This window comes from Lepisosteus platostomus, chromosome 12, assembly GCF_059453375.1.
Source record: "Lepisosteus platostomus isolate fLepPlt1 chromosome 12, fLepPlt1.hap1, whole genome shotgun sequence".
In the NCBI taxonomy this organism is placed as follows: Eukaryota; Metazoa; Chordata; class Actinopteri; order Semionotiformes; family Lepisosteidae; genus Lepisosteus; species Lepisosteus platostomus.
In genome coordinates this window covers 23,493,612-23,514,201 of record NC_142622.1, presented here as the reverse complement: position 1 = coordinate 23,514,201, position 20,590 = coordinate 23,493,612, and the positions used below count along the sequence as shown (strand labels likewise).

Here is a 20,590-nt window from a genome sequence, read left to right as displayed (position 1 = left end):
TACTCCAAAACTACTACAGTCAGGATCATTAATATAACATGACTGCTAATATGGTTGCTTAAGGTGAGAAGCCAATCTAACATTTACCTGCTGAGTCTGGCCTCCAGAGACAAAATTGTTCCTGACAATGGGAAATACAAGTTGTTATAACAACATTATTTAGCCATATGTCTGTGTTACAGTCTGTGTTGTGCTTGCGTGCAGTTTTCAGAGAAATGGAAAAGCTCCCTTTTACATAGTAGCATCCAGGCTTTTTTTATATTTGGCTGCTGTCTAACAGTCAGCGAGACTTACCTGAGCTAAGTGTATCTGGAGTATGCAAATGTACAGAGGTGTGATGATTACCTCCAAGGGAACTACTCTTTATTTCTTGACTGTATTTGTTACCATCACACACTCATTATCAAAAAACTTGTCCTGGTGAGGGTCACTGCAAAACCTGAGCACATGCTGGAAGCCTGATGCACTAGGTAGCGACTGAGAAAACATGACCCCACTTGATCCCATCTAATTGTAGTGGTAGCTCCGATAAGTGGCAGAGCGATGGCTCTGTGGCTAAGGATCTGTGCCTGTGGCTGGAAGGTTGCCAGTTCAAATCCCGCAGCCGGCAGAGGAATCCTACTCTATTGGGCCCCTGAGCAAGGCCCTTAACCCCAACTGCTCCAGGGGCGCTGTACAATGGCTGACCCTGCGCTCTGACCTCAAGCTTCTCTCCCTGTCTGTGTCTCATGGAGAGCAAGCTGGGGTATGCGAAAAGACAAATTCCTAATGCAAGAAATTGTATAGGGCTAATAAATGATGTTATGATGTTATGTTATCGCAGGGTCACGGATCCCAGTCCATGATCAGTCTCTGATCCCAGTCACTTGTGATGGTGATGGATCCATCACACATCCCAGTGCATTGCAGGGCCATGGAGAAATTTAGAATAGGCAATAAAAGCTGTCTGAAGGAATATGAGTTCTCTGCACAGGAAAGAATTTGCTCTCCAAGCAGGAAACAGACCCAGGACCCAAAAGTGCTTTGAGGGTGCCAACGCTTACCACACCCCCATCCTGCCCTTGGTGCAGTCAGTTTGCGGAACATACATGTTCGCAATAGATGAGCCAGGGAGCTGTTAAATATCACTAGCTGTCCATCTGGCAGATCGCCTGTGAAATGTAAGTGAAGTTCTGTAGGCTGTGTGCAGTGTCCTCTTCGATCAAAGAACCTTTAATTCTCTGTGACAATATACTATATAGCAGTAAAAGAAAGTTTGAAGAGTGAAGCATCTGGCTGCCTTTTGGGGGTCATTTCATCTTCTGCCAGAAGGGATTCAGGAGCAGGCTCTCTCCCTTGGCTTGATTTAAAGACAAAAAGTCATATCTGGGGTTCTTATAACAGTAGAAAAAAGACTACAGGGAACCAGAGTCATAGATAAAAAGTGCAATCCTTGGGATTACATGATGTTTGTATGAGTGACTGTACTGTTAACTGATGAAAAGAGGAGAGGAAACACAACGTTTCAGCTCCCTTCTTCGGGTGTGGGAAGAAACCGAAGTGAAGTGTGGGTCACACCAGAAAAAGGCTCCCCAGCCGATACGTTGTTTCCTCTTTTCTCTTTTCAGCATGGAATAAACCTTTTCTTGTTCCTTTGCAGCCTATGCATGCTAACACAGCTACCTACTTCAACTTATTAGATGTGGACTTGTAGTAATGATTCCTTTTTTTTGTTCATGCTAGGATAATAAACCTGAACATTTTGGAAGCCTGTTCTGTTCATCTTGCATGTTTCTTCTTGTTGGTTTGTAGAAATAGTTTTGAAAATAAAGAGCAAATTTGTGGGCAGCATGGTGTCCCAATCAGCAGCAATGCCACTTCACAGCTCTGACTCCCTGGATTCGAATCTGTCTCTGGCTGTGCAGAGATCGCATGTACTCATTGTTTGCATAGGTTTTCATCAGGTGTTCTGGTTTCCTCACACAATTCAAAGACATACTGGCACCCTGCAGGTGTGTTTAACACATGTGTGTAGATGGCTGGGGAGAACTGCCTGCTGGGTTACTCTCCAACTTACTGTCATCGTCTAAGGATAAAGCAGTTGCTTAAAATACATGGAAGTACTGTAGTCAGTTCCTGCAGAGTGAAGTGCTGTTTTTGCTGCAAGAGTACAGACATATTTATTTTTGTGTTTGAGTGTTAGAGGATTAGTGATTAGAGCTAAATCTCAAGATTTGACCATAATACTATCTTGGAAATAATACAAGCCTTGTGTCAAAAATATTTTCAGTCTGAAGTGAAAACCAAGTTTTCCTCTCATTTTGGATGCAAAACCAATGCCAAGCACAGACAAAAAATGGAAGCTTACACTACAACTGTTTTATGGTAATGTTTTATTATACATTAGCTATGCTATTTTGGCTCTTGAAATTCGTGTTGTAGTGTTGACTCTTCTTGTCGTGGGACTTTTTTGTGCAGTTTGATGTGGTGCTGGACTTCTGTCTTTTCTGTCAGATCTTTGTTTGACAAGCTAAAGTAAATGTTTATTTTATCCTACCTTTCAGTGTTCTTTAATGTAGAATTAGTTGGTAAACAGAATCCAATTCATTTTTCCCCCAGCTGCTTGTGGACAAAAAAATGTTGTGAATTTGTGAATCAATATCCCTGTGTTTATAACACCGGCAAGCACAGCTTCCTAACAGTCTGTACAAATCCAGAGGAAAACAAAAGAAGAGCAAACGAGATAATATGGGCATTGTTTTTGGTGACAGATGCATTGCTTTTCTATTACTGAACTTTACTCCCTTACCAGCTCCCACGCAGTAGGTGTGGTTATGTTACAGAATGATTCTTAATTGAACAGTCTAAGAAGTAAAATGGGTTGTCAAACAGGCAAGAACAGATTCTTTTTACCAAGTTGCTTGTAGATGACATTTTTACATTGGCAAAATGAAAAAGAAACTATTAATGTTTAAAATGTGCGACTGAGGGGATTTTGTTTATTATGGCTCTAATTTGTGCTTTACAGGGAAAACCAGTGCTTAAATGTTAGCTGCCTGAATTAAATTGGATTAGGAAATAACAATCCTTTGCTCAATTGAAAAAATGAGGTCCTCTACTCAGACTCCTGCAGAGTCACTTGTCCTGCTCTTTGCCAGTTAATTTTTTCTGAGAGTTTTTCACAAGAATGGTATCTTCCTTTTACAGTCAGAAAGAATGGTTTATAACTATGGGAGTGAATATGAGAGTTGAGAGTAAACTTAAGAGTTGTTTTGATCCGTTGAATACATTTTACAGTTGAATATCAATTTTTCTAAATATCGGTAGTATATAGAGGCAGAACACTTGAGACAGATAAATTACGATTGTGCATGCTATAGAAAACTAATGTTTGCATTAGTTTAGTTCAGTGGATCCAAGGTCTAATTGATTTAATTTTCGGAGGGGTTAGCGCAATCAACAAGGCCATCCGCTGTAAGTGTTTAGTGTATGCATTGTTGAAAAGTAAAATGACCTCCTTACTCTTCCTAGTCAACCTTTACTGTTGTTCAGCTGGTTCATTGGCTGAGGTGAGTCGTACTGGAGTGCTTGGAGGCTGCACCACTGAAAACTAGGGCACAAGTCCTTCTTGAGCAGATAGAACTTTGCACATGAGAAAGCCCCCATTTTAATCATGGTGATAGTACAGCTGTAGACATAACACTATCCATCTGCAATGGCTTTAATATTTTGAATATGTTATTTCAGTTCTTCTTCTATCTTGAACATCCTTTAGGCAAATGGCTTACTATGGAGTATGTACTACAGGACACACATTTTGCTGCTCCTAAGGCTTTCCTGTGTCTTAAACTGCACATATTTCTCTAGAAATTAACATTTTGAAATTCACTTGGTAGTGTTCAGGTGTTCAAGTCGTGCAACATAAGTTGTCACATACCTGAAGAAGGCTCCACGGCCGACACGTTGTGTTTTCTTTCTTCTCTTTTCAGCATGGAATAAACATATTGTTCCTTTGCAGCCTATGCATGCTGAAGCAGCTACCCACCTGAACTACATACGTTGTCAAAGTATAGTTTGACAAATGTATACATAGTTATGCCAACATACAACAACATACATACATACAACATACATATGCCAACATACAACGTACATATGTGTAGTTTAAGAAAGTTTCATTTAGAATAGTTGAAGAAATATTGTTAAACCTAAAAAATTAGAGATTTATGTTGTTGGAGATGGACAATAGCAATACATGTCTGTGACTGTAGGGGGTAAGAGTGTGACAGCAATAACTCAGAAGTGCATGTAAAGAAAATTGTATCATCCTTAACTAGCCCTCATCTTAGTTCCTCTTAAATGAGTCCCTTTTTGTCACAGCACTTTCAATTTATTGGCCACCAACCAAACAATAGTTTCCTACAGTATGTATTGCCTAATACAAAACCGCTGCAGCCGGACCCAGTCTTTCAGTACAGATATGGGTAGAATGCAGAAACTCTCTCCACACCCTCTAGGCCAATTCTGAATAGTCGTACTGCTATACACAAAAGCCTCAAGAAATTTACTGCGTCTTTCAGGGACCTTTTTTAGTAGCTTACTTTCTATCTGACTGACTGGGATTGCCTTCTGGGGCTGGTGAGTTTATGGGCCTGTGAGATTATTCATTAGCAGGGACAGAAATGTTCAACAAGTGCTTATAGCGTGCAAAGTCACCTGACAAGTGCAGTACAGCGCTGAATTTTTCAGAGGGATTTTTTCACTGCAGCTTTTGATTTCTTTTAGGTCAGAGAAAGCCTGTGAAAGAGATGTAGCGCAGTGAAAATTGATTCCTTTCTACAGAAACAACGAAGAATAAAATTTGGTTAAGAGCAATAAATAATTATTGGACTCGTAGAATGACTAACGCATCCCCAGACACCTACTCTGAAATTCTACTCCTTTCTGAAGCCCAAGCAACACGTCTGTGTATTTATATCAGATAGATCCCTGGGTCTCACTGTAGCTCATTGAAGTATTCCCCGTGGTGCTGAATGGAGGATTACAGAGAGAGATGCATGTATGAACTTGAGCGAGAGCTGCTGAAATTAGCACGAAGACGGCGTGTGGAGACGCATGTGATGCAGAAGCCAATTGCTGTGGGGTGCAAGCGTAGCACAGTGCCAGCCAGCAGGGCAGCACTCGGGGAGGAGCAGATGGGCTCAGTGTACCGAGTGAACAACCACACCACACCTCCCACCACGGGGAGAGAGAGAGAGCAGGAGCCCATTAAGAATGAAAAGGGGGGAAATTAGAAAAAAAAAACTGGCAGGAGAGAGAAAGAACCTTTCACCACAATCTCTCTGAACACCACTCTGCACACTCTGTTGCTGCTCACATTTATATTCTTTTCACACCTCGCTATATGTTTAATGAATAACAAACTCTAAGGGCTGGCTGTTGCAATATTGAAAGCTCAGCTTGCCATCATAATTTGGTGTTGCTTTGTATGCACTCACTGTCTCTGGGATCGTGTGGTGCAGTAAGAAGTGTCACAGAGTCTCTTTGAGCCCCTGAGCTGGACATCGCTGGAAGGGAGAGATTCTGTGTTACCACCTGTTGTAACCCGAAGAGCAAATGGAGCAGAATGTGGACGACTCCGGACCTGCAGTTTCGGGATGGGAAGATTGTGTTTTCAAATGAGGCAGACGTGAACGAGTTGTGTGCTGTATCTGCATGAAGGTGGGACGCTTGGGGCACAGTCATAAAAACTATAAGAAGGGGAAAAAAGAATCAATCTTTGGATCTTTTTGTCAAGAAATAAAAGGCAAGGATAGAAATGAATGAAAGTGATGAAAAGCGGAGTAGACAGTTGAAAAGAAAGCAGATAAAAGACAGAGAGCAGCTACTGTGGAAAGATGAAAGCCAAAGAACAAAGAGAAAGTAACTTAGCAACATGGCCCTGGGACCCACCCAGCTACGAGTCTTTGACTAGAGAATGATTGTACTTCCATAAGATTCTGACCAAATTAGTTTGGTTGATTAGTCAGGCAAATAGATAGGAGAGTCCGTTTAGTGCCAGCAGCAGCAGTATAATGTAGTCTCTAGACTCCTGACTGGAAGGTTGTGGGTTCAGATCCTGTGTTTGACATTCCTGTTTCACCCTAAAGCAAGGTACGTCACTCTGGATGGTCCGGTAAAAAGCCCAGCTATGTAAACATGTACAGATACAAACTCTTTTCAGTAAAAGCACAAGCCAAATAAATCGGTGTAAAACTTAGCTTGAACTGATGCTGATGAAGGGTACCTGCCTCATCCCTGTGTTCTTTTGCTTTATATTCTAAATAATAGTGTTAGTCATGAGCCAGAGCAAAAATAAATGTTTGTAATAGCTAGCAGAAAACCCGCATTTATGAAAAGTGAAGTTTCCAATGCTTTTATATAATGCTTTTTACACAGTAGTTTATTTTCAGTGCGTCATTTAGATTATCATAATTCCAGTTGCCTTGAATATATTGATTAATGATCATCTAATTATGCTTTCTATTTAGTTTTTTCTGATTTACCTTACAAACTCTTGATGTCTTTATTGGTGCATAGTCAAATGAGTCCCTTGAAAACATACTTGGTCTTTTTCAACCTGGGCCTCAGGCAGAAACCCCTGTAGTTCTTAAGGAATGAGAATAGACATGCTTGTCAGACACACCACATGCAGAGCTGATTAGGAGAGCTGGTGCATCTCTACACTGTATTACTGCAGACGGGCAGGCACCTGGCAAGTGGTAAGAGTTGGCAGTCTCTGAAAGAGCTAAGAAACCCTGTGCTCGATCCCATCTTTACCTCCACAGAGTTTAGATGATGATATGCCATCACTACTTGGGAGTCGCAGTCGATTACTGAAAAGAGCTGGGTTCAAACTTTCAGTGTCAGGATCACGGAGTTCCACCTGTTCTTCACCTTGCCCGAGCACTCCAAAATCCAGAGGTGTGAATAAAATCTGAAAAGGGCTCTGTGCTTTCCTGTGACTGCGTCTAGCTGTGGTCTCAAACTGGATGTGGTAGACCAGTAGTGTGAGCCCATGTTAATGCTCTTTAATGGTCTAGATGCAGTCAGACAGTGTAGGTTCTGGCAGCCCTCTCTGCTTTCAGACAAGATGCTGCTCCACCGCCTGTTCAGGCACAGAGCAGCCAGGCACTGTCCCTGCAGCGATCAGCGACACACTGCTCATACTGAGCAGATAATTAAAAAAGACTCTGGCCAGCTCAGGGCTGGCCCGCCACACATAAGAAGCCCAACCTGTGTTTCACTGTTACAAATGTGTGTAACTAAGATGGAGTCCCAGTCACCAGAGCGAGATCTGAACTTCAGTAGTTTTCATGTTTTAAGGATGGGTATGATGGAACAGATTACTGACTGTATTTGTAATAAAGCACATTTTTGTGTTATACTACTGCAATCTCAACATCTGATCTTGACCAACCCATTAATAACAACTTTGTTTGCTCACAAGGTTTATTCCTCCTTGTATAGTTCTATCCCCTGGTTATGCCCTACTTATTGGAATCTCATTTTGTCTCTATTTTTATTTCATTCTATATATTGAGGTCATGGGATCTGTATGCATTTTTTTCCAGCTGAAAATATGTCATTTAAAATGTGCCAGAAGACAGACGGTTGGAGTAAGACACTATCTGTGAATGGTGATTCTGTTTCACCTTGCCCTTTTAATTCTACATCTGAAGTCTGTCAAGATGTAACTGTACACACATCTGCTTTAGTTCAATTCATCGAATGATCCTCGACTAATATGAGAAGCTAGTATTTATTCTGCATATACCCAGCTTCTTGCTATACATCAATTGCAAAAGGTATTTTCTCTCTTAAATGTTGATTTTCTATGTGGAAGCAGATTTAAAACTGAGAACGGGAGGCATGTCTTTACACATAGAGCTGTGAGAGCGTGAAACAAAGTTCCCATGTTGTGAAAGCTGAACCCTGGCTTCTCTCAAGAAACAATTGGATGAAATCCGCAAATCAATTAACCATGTGGGCTAGATGGGCCAAACGGTTCCCTCGTGTTTATAACCTTCTGTATGCCCTTATTTTATTTAGAATGTCCAATGAAGAATCCCATGAGGATCACCAAAGAAGGTTTTTCAAGTACACGCAGACATACTTTAAGTCGGGAGACAGAACTGTCAGTTGGATTCTTCAATATTTTACTGCTTACCTTTTTTATTATGAGCACCATCTCAAAGTGTATTCCAATGAGTCACCAGTCAATCAAGTTTCATTTATTAGAGTGCTTTTCCTGACAAGTTGCTTTGTGGAAAAGGGAATGCTTTACGTGGAATGTTCAGTCTAGCGATCCGCAAGTTGGGAACATGTGAACAGAAGTCTGAAGGTCTTTAAAGTTCAAACATTTAAAGGAAGCTTAAAAATCATAAGGGAGCTATACATATTTATAAAATATAATATAAAAACACAGCAAAGTTAACAGTATTTAATTATTTTATTTTTTAAAGTTAAAAGTATTCTATTAAAACCTGGAATGCATCACCAGATTTCGGAGAAAATGTTGGTTGGAGGGAACCCGATAGAAGTGCTGGACAGCCCATGTGGGGTGTGGAGGATTCAATGGTGCTTTCTCAGGGCTTTTCCTACAGTAAGAGTCTTCAGAATCCCATCCAGGTTTCTTCTTACGCCGCCTGCTGAGAAAGGATCACTCCCTGTCGACCTGTGTGGCTGGTTCTTATCTGATATCGGGAGCAGGGCAAAGGCACAGGAATGCCTGAATACGTCCAGGAGGCATGCTGTTCAGCTGGTTCTCCTGTCCCGTCCGCAGTTCTGCTGCATTTTTCGGCTTTGATTGTCAAAAAGCCCTTCGGTACTTCCTACTGAATGGTACTTACAGCAAAAGAGCAGGGTGGCGAGACCTCTCTTGAGAGGAAATTAAAAATACAGTAATGCCCTTAAGCAACAGAAGTACAATGTGGTACAGTAGTTGCAAGTGTTATTTAATTGCATCTAACATGGTTAAACAAATGGTGGGGCAGATTCTAAAGTTGGTTTACGCTTGTAAGACTTTATAGAGACTCACAACTGGTATTGATGAGAGTAACTAATTTTTCACTCACGGCTATCGCACAGCTTGCAGAAGTGCATTTTACTGCGTACATCTGGATTCAGGTTTTTTTTATAAGAAAGCTGTTGTGGAGACCTTGTTGGAACTTAAATAAATTCAGAGTCACTGGTCATTTACAATTCAGACTTATCTAGGACATTTTCAGTTTTCATTTTAACCAAGTAAGATAAGATCACTTTATTAGCCCTATACAACTTCTTGCATAAGGAATTTGTCTTTTCGCATACCCCAGCTTGCTCTCCATGAGACACACAGACACACAGACAGGGAGAGAAGCTTGGGGTTAGAGCGCAGGGTCAGCCATTGTACAGTGCACCTGGAGTGGTTAAGGTTAAGGGCCTTGCTCAGTTGCCCAACAGAGTAGGATTCCTCTGCTGGCCGTGGGTTTGGAACCGGCAACCTTCCAGCCACAGATCCTTAGCCACAGAGCCACTGCTCCGCCCCAAGTACTGGCAGTATGTCAAGATGAAGTTCTCATGTGTTCTTGACTTTGCTGGCAGATCTAGGCTAAGTATTGATAGGATAAGCCTCCATTCATACATCCCACACAAATTTCATTTAAACATTTCGGAGGAGGAGAATGAGAGACAACAGAATTTTCCTGTCAGTTTCATTCAAAATGACGTTTATCAAAGAACCTGCTCTTGTTACATATCTGCCAGTTGCAAAATTCTCATTTCTTTTTCTTTTCTTAATCTCATATATTAACCTGGGGTCTCTTCCATCAGTGAACTCCTAGTATCTGTTTTTAATAGCATGTTAATGAGAAGTTGTGGTAGTTTTTATATAGATATTACCATGAATACAACATTTACTGTACTTTTACTGTTAACCGGATTTGTATACTTTCAATCAGTTATATTTTGCCTTTTTCAAAACTGGTTTTGAACATATTGTATATCTTATGTTGTGCTTTTGGCTTTTACCAGGACATAAACTGAGAACCTTGTAGAACAGAGGTTAAAAGATAACCTTTAAGAATCCAGGGAAAACCTGCTGTTTGGTTTTTAGTCAGATCCTTTATTGAGTCACTATTCTCTAATAAATCCCTCCATTTTTCTCCTGTTTGATTCTCTGGATTTCCACGGATTAGGCTTCTATATGCTAGGAAGGAACACCTCCCGCAATGTGAGAAAAGTCTGTCAGGAGTCCCTATGAAAACTGAGTAACTAAGAGCTTAACGAAAATGACGCAATAGAGACATGTGACAGCATAATCATTTTAGAACAGTTATAAACGAGAGGAGGCCATTCAGCTCATCTCGTCCATTTGGTAGATTGTAACTAATTGATCCAAGGATCTCATCCAGCCATTTTTTTTAAGGAGCCACAGTATCAGCTTTAACAATATGCCAGGGAACATTGTTCCAAACTTCTACAACCCTTTGGAGCTGCCATCTGTCCTCATCCTGCTGTTTCTTCACAATACCTACTTGAATATGTTATGAGCTCTAGCCACTTGGGTCTTAACAGAGATTATGAAAATTTTGTGGAACAACATGCACAAAGCTCACCGACGCTAATGAGACCGATCAGCTATTATTTAATATTAAAGATGGGGAATGAAGAATAAAGAGAAAAATGTTTCTCAGCACAGTACTCTCAGTCCCGGACACCACACTCTTACTACATGTGTTCTAGCTGTCCTGCGATTTTGTTTTAAAACAGACGCTTGTCCACATTCCAGTAGATATCAACCTCAATGTCTAGTTAAGACTGCTCAGCAACAGTACTTTTGCAGCATTATGCTCCTTATGTTTAATAAAAGCAGCCACACTGTTAATTGGCAGGGAGGCAAGCAGCAGTACGAGGGAAATGAAAGTGATGGAGCAGGTCACATTCTAGCCAAGCCGACGGGCTGGCTGCATCTGTGTGCGAATCGCATGCTGTCCTCACTGCTCTGGGTGTTTATTACGTCCCACAGATATCAATACAGGGTGTTTTTTTTTGGCAGGAGCATTTTGTGTGAACTGCCTGTCTTTATATAATCATATGCGCCTGCTAAGTGGAGGCAATTAAGAATCTAACAGTTATTTGAGATAAACAGCAGAGGGGATTGCAGGCATTTGCAGAACAAAAAGAAAATAGAGACAAATCCCTGGGCGCTTGTTTTCTCAAGGATGTATGCTGTTATGTATTTATTGGTTTTTAATTCCCACGCTCCTCAAGCAGATGTTATTTAGACCTCCAAAAGAGAAAGACACCTTTTTTATTGCTGGTCATGGATCAATGAGATAATATATGCATCTTTAATCTCTGTCTTTGCATGCTGTATTGTAATTTGTTGTTGTTTGTAGTTAATGTGTCTTTGGTGTGTGTGATGAAACCATTTTCTACACGGTAACTGCGCTATTTCCCCAAACTGAGGAGACCAACGTTTGGACCTGCTGGAAACTGATGTGAGTCGTACCGGAGAAGTGACTAGCACAGAAATAATTTTTTTTTAAAATTTATTTATTGTAGTTTTGTTAAGACATTTGACATGATGTTATCTCCCTTTTCCATACAAAAAGATGCCCAAAAATAAAACAATGAGAATCTGCATTAAACTCTGCAGTAACAGACAAAAGCAGTGCAAATTGATGCACAGAAATTGTACACGCAATTCAGAACACAGAAACAGACGCGCAAAATACAGAAAAGAAATGAGGTCATATAGAAAATCAAAATAACGCTTTTTACTTGTTATGCAAGTTCTAACTCTCGACTGCATCCTATTTCCCAGAGAGAAATTCTGTATTGCTTGTTTCTGTGAGGTGTTACACGGTGGCACAGTGTTTTGGATTGCTGCCTCGCAGTGCTGGGGCCTTGGTTTCAAATTTGGTCTTGGGTTGTATCTGTGTGGAATTTGTACTTTCTCCCCCAGTTTGTATTAGTTGCTGCTAGATGTTCTGGTTTCATCCTACTGTCCAAAGACATCCTGGTAGGTTAATAGGCTTCTGGGAAAATTAGCCCTGGTGTGAGTCTGGGTGTAACTGTCTGTGTGTGCCTTGCAGTGGACGGTGTGGTCCAGGGTGTACCCTGACTTGTGCCCGTTGCCTGCGGAGACAGGCTCCTGCTTCCCCTGCGACCATAAATTTGGATGCAGCATTCGAAAGTGGATGCATGAAGGGGTGTTCATACATGTGCAATACTAAAATTCAAACAAGTCGTTTTGTTCGTTGGATCAGAAAATGCTGAATGTACACCTGGATTTTAGGTAGCTTACATAAATCACCTAATAAATCACCATAGTTCCCCTCTTTTCAGTTCAGTCTGTCCAGTTCTGCAGTGGCACAGGATGTGTTCGGATATAGAGGGATGCTGGGTTACTGCTTTGCTTTCACAGGAGTGATTTGGGGGCAGGGGGGTTGGTAGCCTACACACGCTCGATGTGGCTTTTTTTTCTAATGACTGACAGGCCGTGGCAGAGCTGTAATTTATGCATTACAGGAAGATATCCGGTGGTAATCCCAAGTGTAGAATTCAAAAAGCTCTTATTTGCAGTTTGTTTCCTGATTATTAGGTGCATTCCCTTTTACAGGTGAACTCGGATACTGTTGCTGGTTTTATGGTACAGACATTTTAAAGTGTCAAAGAAAAAAGTTCACATTCATGCTATGGTGGTATGTGCAAGAGTCCGATCATAAGGATCTGCATTAGTCTGATCCTATGCTTTAGAACTGCAATGCAAACCAGACGGTTCATTTCTGTGGATGCAATACAATTGTGTGCCATGTTGTCTTGACACCATCTCAGGATAAGAATATTGTTGGCATGCTAGACAGACCAATATTTTATCTGAAGATGGCACAAATGTCACCACATGTTGTGACAGTGAATTTTTCAAAACTAGCAAGTCTGTTTCTTTTAGGCCTTTAGTGTATCTGTGTACACAGTACTGACAGTACATGGACAGTCAGGGGAGTTTCTTTCCTTTTTACCCAAAATTTATGGGATGTGATTAAACTTCCAGAGTGCATTATGGGATGTGATTAAGATTCTAGTGTATTTTTAAAGACTACATGGACATGCCAGTGATCTCTTTATTGTAGTCAGAAAGCTGTGGGTTCCGAATACTGTAGAGCAGTTATTCTATATGTTTAAAACTAGTAATAAGTAAGAAAAGGAACTATGTCAGTGTAAGAGATTAAACAGGGCAAATACTTTCAGAAGAGTAAAAAAAACATATAACAATGTTTCAATGGTGGAAGACTTGTTGATTCAGGGATTCATGTGACATCAGTGAGGGTCATAACTTCTCCAATCCCATAGCTCTCCATTTTACCTGGCCATTTTTTATCTGTTCATAGGGGTTATTCAGACACAACTTCTTCAGAAGATAAAATTGTTCTTAAACTAGGTTCACACTTGCTCAAAGCTCTCAAGTAATTGCTTTCTGAATCTCTCAATTCATTCCTACCTCCCAGACTTAACCAGGAAAATGTCTGCCAGATTTCAGTTGTTCATTTTTATTAATTCTCTTTTGTTCTCTCTTCTTCTCACCCTCATATTACCACCTTTTCCCAGGTTGACTCAATTAAAATCTATTATATGCTTTTCCATCATGAATTTTTTCAAAAAGGTCTTTTTTAAAAAACAAATCTGGTAAATAACCTACTATATATTGTATAGGACAGAGCTGCTAAGGTGACAGTGTGTTTTTTTTTACAATTGTTTGATAACTCAAAGTTAAGCCAGTGTTATGTGTCCTAAACTGCTTTCTGAAGTATCCAAATGTACATTTCTTGTTCTTCCAGTGGCTGTATTACTGATGTTTCTTTTCATTTTTCAGATGACACTTTCTTTCTTTTATATGCAGACAATTCCTGCTGAAGGTGATTTCAATTTTAATTTCTTTCAGAAAACTGCTAAGGGCCAAGATCTCTTTGACCAGATTCTTTATCACCTGGACCTTATAGAATCAGATTATTTTGGTTTACAATTCATGGACCCAGATCAAGTTTCAGTAAGTATATTTTCATTAATCATTGATTTGTTCTTATTTATGTGTGAGAATCTTCAGATTCTATTAAGAGTCATGGTTGTGGTTTGTTAAGTTGATTGTGGCTGAAATTAAAAATAAAGATACAAAATTACTGTTTCCTGTGAAACATTCAAAATGCTTCCAAACATTTTTTTATTTATGTGTCCTCTAAGAATCAAGCAGTCTGCACAGAGTTCCTTCAATAGGTTGTACACCATTACGAAATGCCAGTCACCTGCACTGCAATCACTTGTGTGTAATTACAAACAATTTCAATTAGCACATTTCAGCACTAATCTTGTGAGTTGTATAGAATGAGAAAAACCCCTCTAGCCTGTCCCATTTTCAATTTATAAAAACATCAGGTTGGGAATTGAGGACACAAATTAGTTTTCTCTAGTCTTTTGTTCTGTTTTTTAACTAAAGGATTTCAGCACAATGTTTTAACTTTGTTCGTAGCTTCACACACCCAAAGAATCTGAATTAAAATTGTTAATTGTTTTCCCATTGACATTATAGAATGACAATGTAATTTCAAAGTAGACTGGTTTGTTTTAATTTGTTTGTGGCTAGATTCTCTTGTGAACGTGAGCAATGCTTCCAGCCTGGGAAATGCACTGTTAAATTCCAACTAAGATCAAGATCAGCCAGGCATTGATGTGTTTGGGATGTCTTTGAAAAATCAAAAATCTTTGTCTTATAGGTTGTACTGCATAAACTATGTTCCATTAGTATTTTTTGTTAATCCTATTAAAGAAACTTCACTTTAAACAAAGGGGCTATTTCTATTAAAGGGGAACTGCAACACTGTTTTTATTTTAGGCTTCGAAACAATCGACATTGACAAATGCATTTTGAACCAGAAATAAAATGTACACAGTTACATGTAAAACTTCCCGCTTACAAAACAGACTAAATTTAGTGCAGCCTCATATTCTGTGAAAATGTAATGTGAAAAGGCCCTGTTAAATTGTAAACAATCAGGCTTGTGAATCTCTTCAATTCAATAGAAATACTGCTCTCAGTTTCAAGACTGTTTTGCCAACAGATACTTCTTTCTTGTTAGCACTGCACGCAGATCACGTTGGAACGTTTCTGGAGTGAAATGTCTGCCGCTCAACTTGTGTTTATTCGCTCGTTCATCACGTTACATTAGTCATTACAGTGACTTGTGAGCAGGAATTGCAGCTTCACATCGTAATTCATACAGACTCTCGCTCTTACCTGTGGCGAGACTAGTGGTTTGTGATAAAATGGAGACCATACACTACTTTCATGAAGTTCAGGATTGTGTGCTTGATTCGGAATTAGTCAAATTTGGCAAAACTGTCAATTTGTTTTGTTACCAAGATTGACGAGAATTAATAAACTATCTGAGACATTGGGACTATAGTTCCCATTTAAGTGGGAATATCAATGACAATTACTGATTTTAACGTTTACTTGAAAAAATGGCTGTTCTGTGTCATTCAAGCAAAAACAATTGTGCATGATTTTCTTTTTTTTAATGTGAATGATGTGACCTCAATTAATTATTTACACTGCCTTGCAAAAGTATGCAGCCTATCCCTAAGGTGTCCAATTCAGTGAAATGACAAAATAATGCATACAGTTTATTAAGCTTCATATTTTAAGCAAAACCTGAATGCTCAAACTGATTTCCAAGGGTCTCGGGGAAAAAAACTAAAAACCGAAAATTGAAGAATGTTGATTGCAAAAGTATTCAGACCCAGTCAGTCAATACTTGGTGGTAGCAGTCTTTTTAGGCAAGTTTCTGTCAGCTTTGGATACAATACCAGCTTGGTGTAATTTTTGCCCTTGAGTTATTGGCAGATTTGCTCAAGATTTCTCAGGTTGCTAGAGGATCACATATGGACAGCAGCTGTCAACTTCCACATGTTCTCAATAGGATTCAAATCAGAAATTTGACTGCACCACTAAAGAATTTACACTTTCTCATTCTTAAATAATAGCCTTGAACTCTGCAGCTCTTTCAAAGTTGTCCTTGCCCTCACACTGGCACCCCTCAGTAATTTCCTTCTTGCTCAGTTGAGGCAGTGTCAGGGTGGTACACTAAAACCTTTTCATTTCTTGATGATTGAGTAGACTGTACTTACAGGGATATTCAGATACTTCATTATTTTATCCTTTCTCCTGTTCTGTGATTTTCAATGACTCTATCCCCAACTTGCTTAGAAAGCTCCTTAGTCTTTGTGGTTGCATCTTTGTTTGAAATTTACTACCTGAACATGGAACCTCACAGAGATGGGCGTTACACACAGAGGCCACTCTACTAATTGTTTGACTGACAAAGGTAATTTTATGCACCTACATTATAGTAATTTAAGATTACCATAGCATTATGTTTTGAATAGTTATGCATTTGTGACTTTTCCATTTTACTTTTTTCATAATTATCTCTTTACTTTTTTATTTTGAATGTGTGGAGAAGGTGTGTCCATAACTTTTACTTACTACTTTAGAGTCATGACTGCAAGGTTTAAAATCAACAAAATTAGAAACTGGAGAAGTCTGAAAATGTTTTCAAAGCACTAGACATTAGTACAGAGTAAAGTTTATACATTACATATTATACTTTTCACTTTCCAGCAAAAAATAGTCTTTCATAACCTAGTCCTATTTTGGTTTTATAGCTATTGAAATTGCATCTGTCTTCCAATGTGTTGGTGGTAATTGAAAACAAGAACAACATACTGTAGAACTGCCTGTACCTTCACTTAGAGAGCAGACATAATACACATTCTACACATAGAGCTTGAATTGGTTATACGCCTCTGTATATAATTTGTATCTTTATTTTCATGTTGTTTTTAAAGCTAAACCCTATCATGGTCATAAGTGACGTATTGTTGTTTGGTTTCTGGTCTTGCTTGGCCTTGATTTTGACTTTACTCTTTCCAAGAATGTGAAATGAAAGTGTGGCTGTTTTGCTAATAAATTATCTTACAATTAGTATTACCTACGTACTTTTTATGTACAGTATGTACCTTGCCCGTTGAAACCAAGCTATTTTCCTGAAACGGCAGGATGTAATCTTCAGTCTAATTGCCTACTAGCAAATAAACGTCAAGAAGGGACGAAAGGCCTCATCTTGTTTGCAACCTTTTCTGTGTTAAAACGTTTGAACGAAAGTGACATATTAATTTTCCAGACTGCATGTCCAGTTCAGTCTGCTCCCTTCAGAAATTCTTACATCTTGCTGCAGCTCATTGCTGATTTATGGGTCTGAAAGGTATTGTTCCACGACGCGATTCTCAGGATATGAAAAAAAAGATTACAAAGACTTCTGTGTAATTCAGTAGCCTTTGTTTAGAAATCACCCCCAGTCTTTTTTTTTTACACCAAATAGGTGTTTTGAAGTTTTATGAAACAAAGTGGAGAGTGAATAATGCAAGGTGTTTTAAGTCTTTGAAAACAAAAGGATCACAGTTGTTCTTTTTGTCGTCTCTAGATCCCTTTGCAGCCTCTGTGACTAATGCAGTGCTGCTTGTTTTCTCTCTGAAGCCGTGTGATGACACAAGATAGTGGAGATACACTTATTGTGCTGGTAAAGGGGGGAAAACTGTAAGAATAAAAGAAATACTCTTGTTCTTGTTTAAGTGTGTGGACTGACTTTTTTTAAAAGTGTGTGTGTACAAATAAGCGTGCATTCCACCATGTTTTGATTTGTTTCTCCGGTATTGTAATATCTGTACGCTGGGAAGTAAACACAGCTGATTGTTTAAACAGAAATCGCAGCGTAACACAGCCGTGAGCACTTTCAAATATTTATTAAATGTGAAGAACCTCATATTCACGGCCCATTTACCTTGGCGGTCCCTGCTGGAAGACCTCAAATGACTTTCTGTCGTGCTGGGAGTTCCTTGGCAATGCATGGTAATCTGCGATAGTTGGTACATTTATCGCTCTTCATCTCACCACATCAGTTCTGACACAGTCGTTTTTTTTAAATGATTGGTTCTGTTGTTTTCTTTTTACACTTTACTATGAGATGCTTGGATTTCCCTTTACCCAAGACTGCAACCTGTGTCAATGTCTGTGATTGCCACTGTGAGGCTTAAAAGTAAGCGCAAAATGACTGTGTTTGAGTAGAAGGAGTGTTTCTATTGCTCTTGTCAGTCTGAAAATGGATGACTGTTAATGTTGGTATAAAATGAGGGGGCAAAGTTTTCCTTGGCTTCTCTATAATCTGGGAATTCGATAATTATTCTTTTTCTGTAATCAGTTGGATAAGAAATCCTGCCTCTCACATGGTCTTAAAAATGTGTTAAGTTATTGGTCATTCAATCAAATTTAACTTTAAAGCCAGCAGCTACAAACATATGCAATTCATGTGTGATGACACCTTTCTTTGTCTGTCACTCAGTCACACCCAGAAGTAAGGCACAGGGGAAGAAAGAATAGTAACTCCTCTGGTCAAAGCAATGTGTTTCTACTCTGGGGCTATTATCATTGGCTTAAATGATATCATTGGCTGCAATTTCCCTCACGGGATCAATAAAGTATCTATCTATCTTAAAAAAGACAGCAGTTTTATAATAGCATTGGGTGTAGCAGGGTACTGTGTTGTGGCCAGGAGTGCCCTGTGAAAAGCCCCAGGCTAAACGTCTTCCCCAGTACAGAACGTGCTTGACTTGTAAAACACTCATGCAGCCCCATCTAACAGCTTATCACCTTAATTGTGGGTGGTTACATTCTTAGACTGTTCCTGAATTTTGCTCAAGCAGAAAAAAAACAGCCTTTCCACCACTTGCCTTATCTTGCACTACTACAGCCAGAAACCTGTTAGATCTCAAGTTGGGAGTCTGTACATGTTTTTGATTTTGTTCCCAAGATGAGAGAAAGAGCTGGAAATAAAACTGCAGTTATTCCTGCACAGTGGTCTCTGGTCAGTAGGTGATTGAGTGTTTTAATCCCTTTTCAAAAAGCCCTTAGTTTATGCTGAGAAATACAATGTGATTCAATTTTCTCTAATGCTGTACACTGTAGCATTCCACATGCCTGGGCATCATAGTGTACTGTTCTGTTAAAACCCCACTCAATTCTCATGGCAATAGTCCAAATAAAGCTATAAATAGGCTGTTTTCAATGTTTTAGTGCAATAGTGCAGGCATTTTTCTTACTAAGCAGAGGTGAATACAGTGGTCAGGTATACAAGCTCAGCTGTGTGTGTTGTTTTATGTAGTAGAGTTCCTTCCGTTTTAAATATTGTCCTTTGAAATGTAATTAGTTAATTTCCCTATGTTTTTTTTTCCAAAAAAATGCTATTTTATCTGTCTCTTTGATCAGACTGCCATCAAACTACGTCTATGAATTTCAATGGGAGCTGTCTGTTATGAAGGCTGAACAAAAGCAAAAGGAAAAAAGTGTATTCAAAGGCCACACACATCACGTTATGAGCATCTGCTGTAGAATCTGTGCAAAAAGGACTCCACAGCTGATTCGTTCAGACACAGGGACTCAGCACCAATATGGTTGAAAAGGAACAAGTAATAGGTTTATTCCATGCTGGAAAAAAAAGAAGAAAGAAAACAATGTTTTGGCCGTGGAGCCTTCTTCAGGTGTGACCATCACTATACTGGGCCATTAGGACCCACACAGACCGTGGGGTGAGTGCTCCATACTGGCACCTTTTCCAGCAGCAACCTTAGCTTTTCTCAGGAGATCTCCCATCCAGGTACTGGCCCGGCTCACACCTGCTGAGCTTTAGAGGGCTGCCAGTTTGGCTGCTGGCTAAATTATACAATCAATATCATAAGAAGTTTCTGAACAGTTGAAGAAATTAGTGCTTACACTTCAGTATATAGTACCAATTGTTTCTCACAATTGGAGTCTTCTCACACCTGAAGAAGGCTCCACGGCCGAAACGTTGTGTTTTCTTTCTTTCTTTTTTTCAGCATGGAATAAACCTATTACTTGTTCCTTTGCAGCCTACCCATGCTGACGCAGCTCCCCACCTGAACCAATATGGCTTATCAGGTGTACAGAAGGTCCGATCTGCCCGGAGGGCATCCATTGACAGTCAACTCTTGCTTGTGCTTGGGTTTATAATGGGAAGGTGGAAAGTGAACTTCATCTCTCTAATTGTGGATAGAAAAAAGAGGATGGAAGCTACAAAAATATAAACTGAAAAATGTAACTTCAAAAACAGTCAGGAAAATGGCTTCCCCTCAGGAAAATAATTGGTACTGTATATTGAAGTGCTAGCACAAATTTTTTCAACTGTTCAGACACTTCTTTTGATATTGGTTGTATGATTTAGCCAGCAGCCATATCGCCCTGCAACTCACAACTGGCAGCCCACTAAAGCTCAGCAGGTGTGAGCCGGGCCAGTACCTGGATGGGAGACCTCCTGAGAAAAGCTAAGGTTGCTGCTGGAAAAGGGGCCAGTATGGAGCACTCACCCCACGGTCTGTGTGGGTCCTAATGGCCCAGTATAGTGACGGGGACACTGTACTGTAAAAAGGCGCCGTCCTTCAAATGAGATGTAAAACCAAGGTC

At 39.7% G+C, this 20,590-nt stretch overlaps 1 protein-coding gene across 4 annotated transcripts in view; it reads left to right on the top strand.

Moving 5' to 3' along the window:
- The window catches only part of epb41l4b (erythrocyte membrane protein band 4.1 like 4B), a 161,738-nt gene that overhangs the window by 39,807 nt on the left and 101,341 nt on the right, over positions 1–20,590 (top strand). For all 4 annotated transcript variants that reach the window (XM_088601442.1, XM_088601441.1, XM_088601443.1 and 1 more), the window contains one exon: positions 13,946–14,050. In XM_088601442.1, the coding sequence (XP_088457568.1) occupies positions 13,946–14,050 (105 nt within the window). The remainder of the gene's footprint in view (positions 1–13,945; positions 14,051–20,590) is intronic.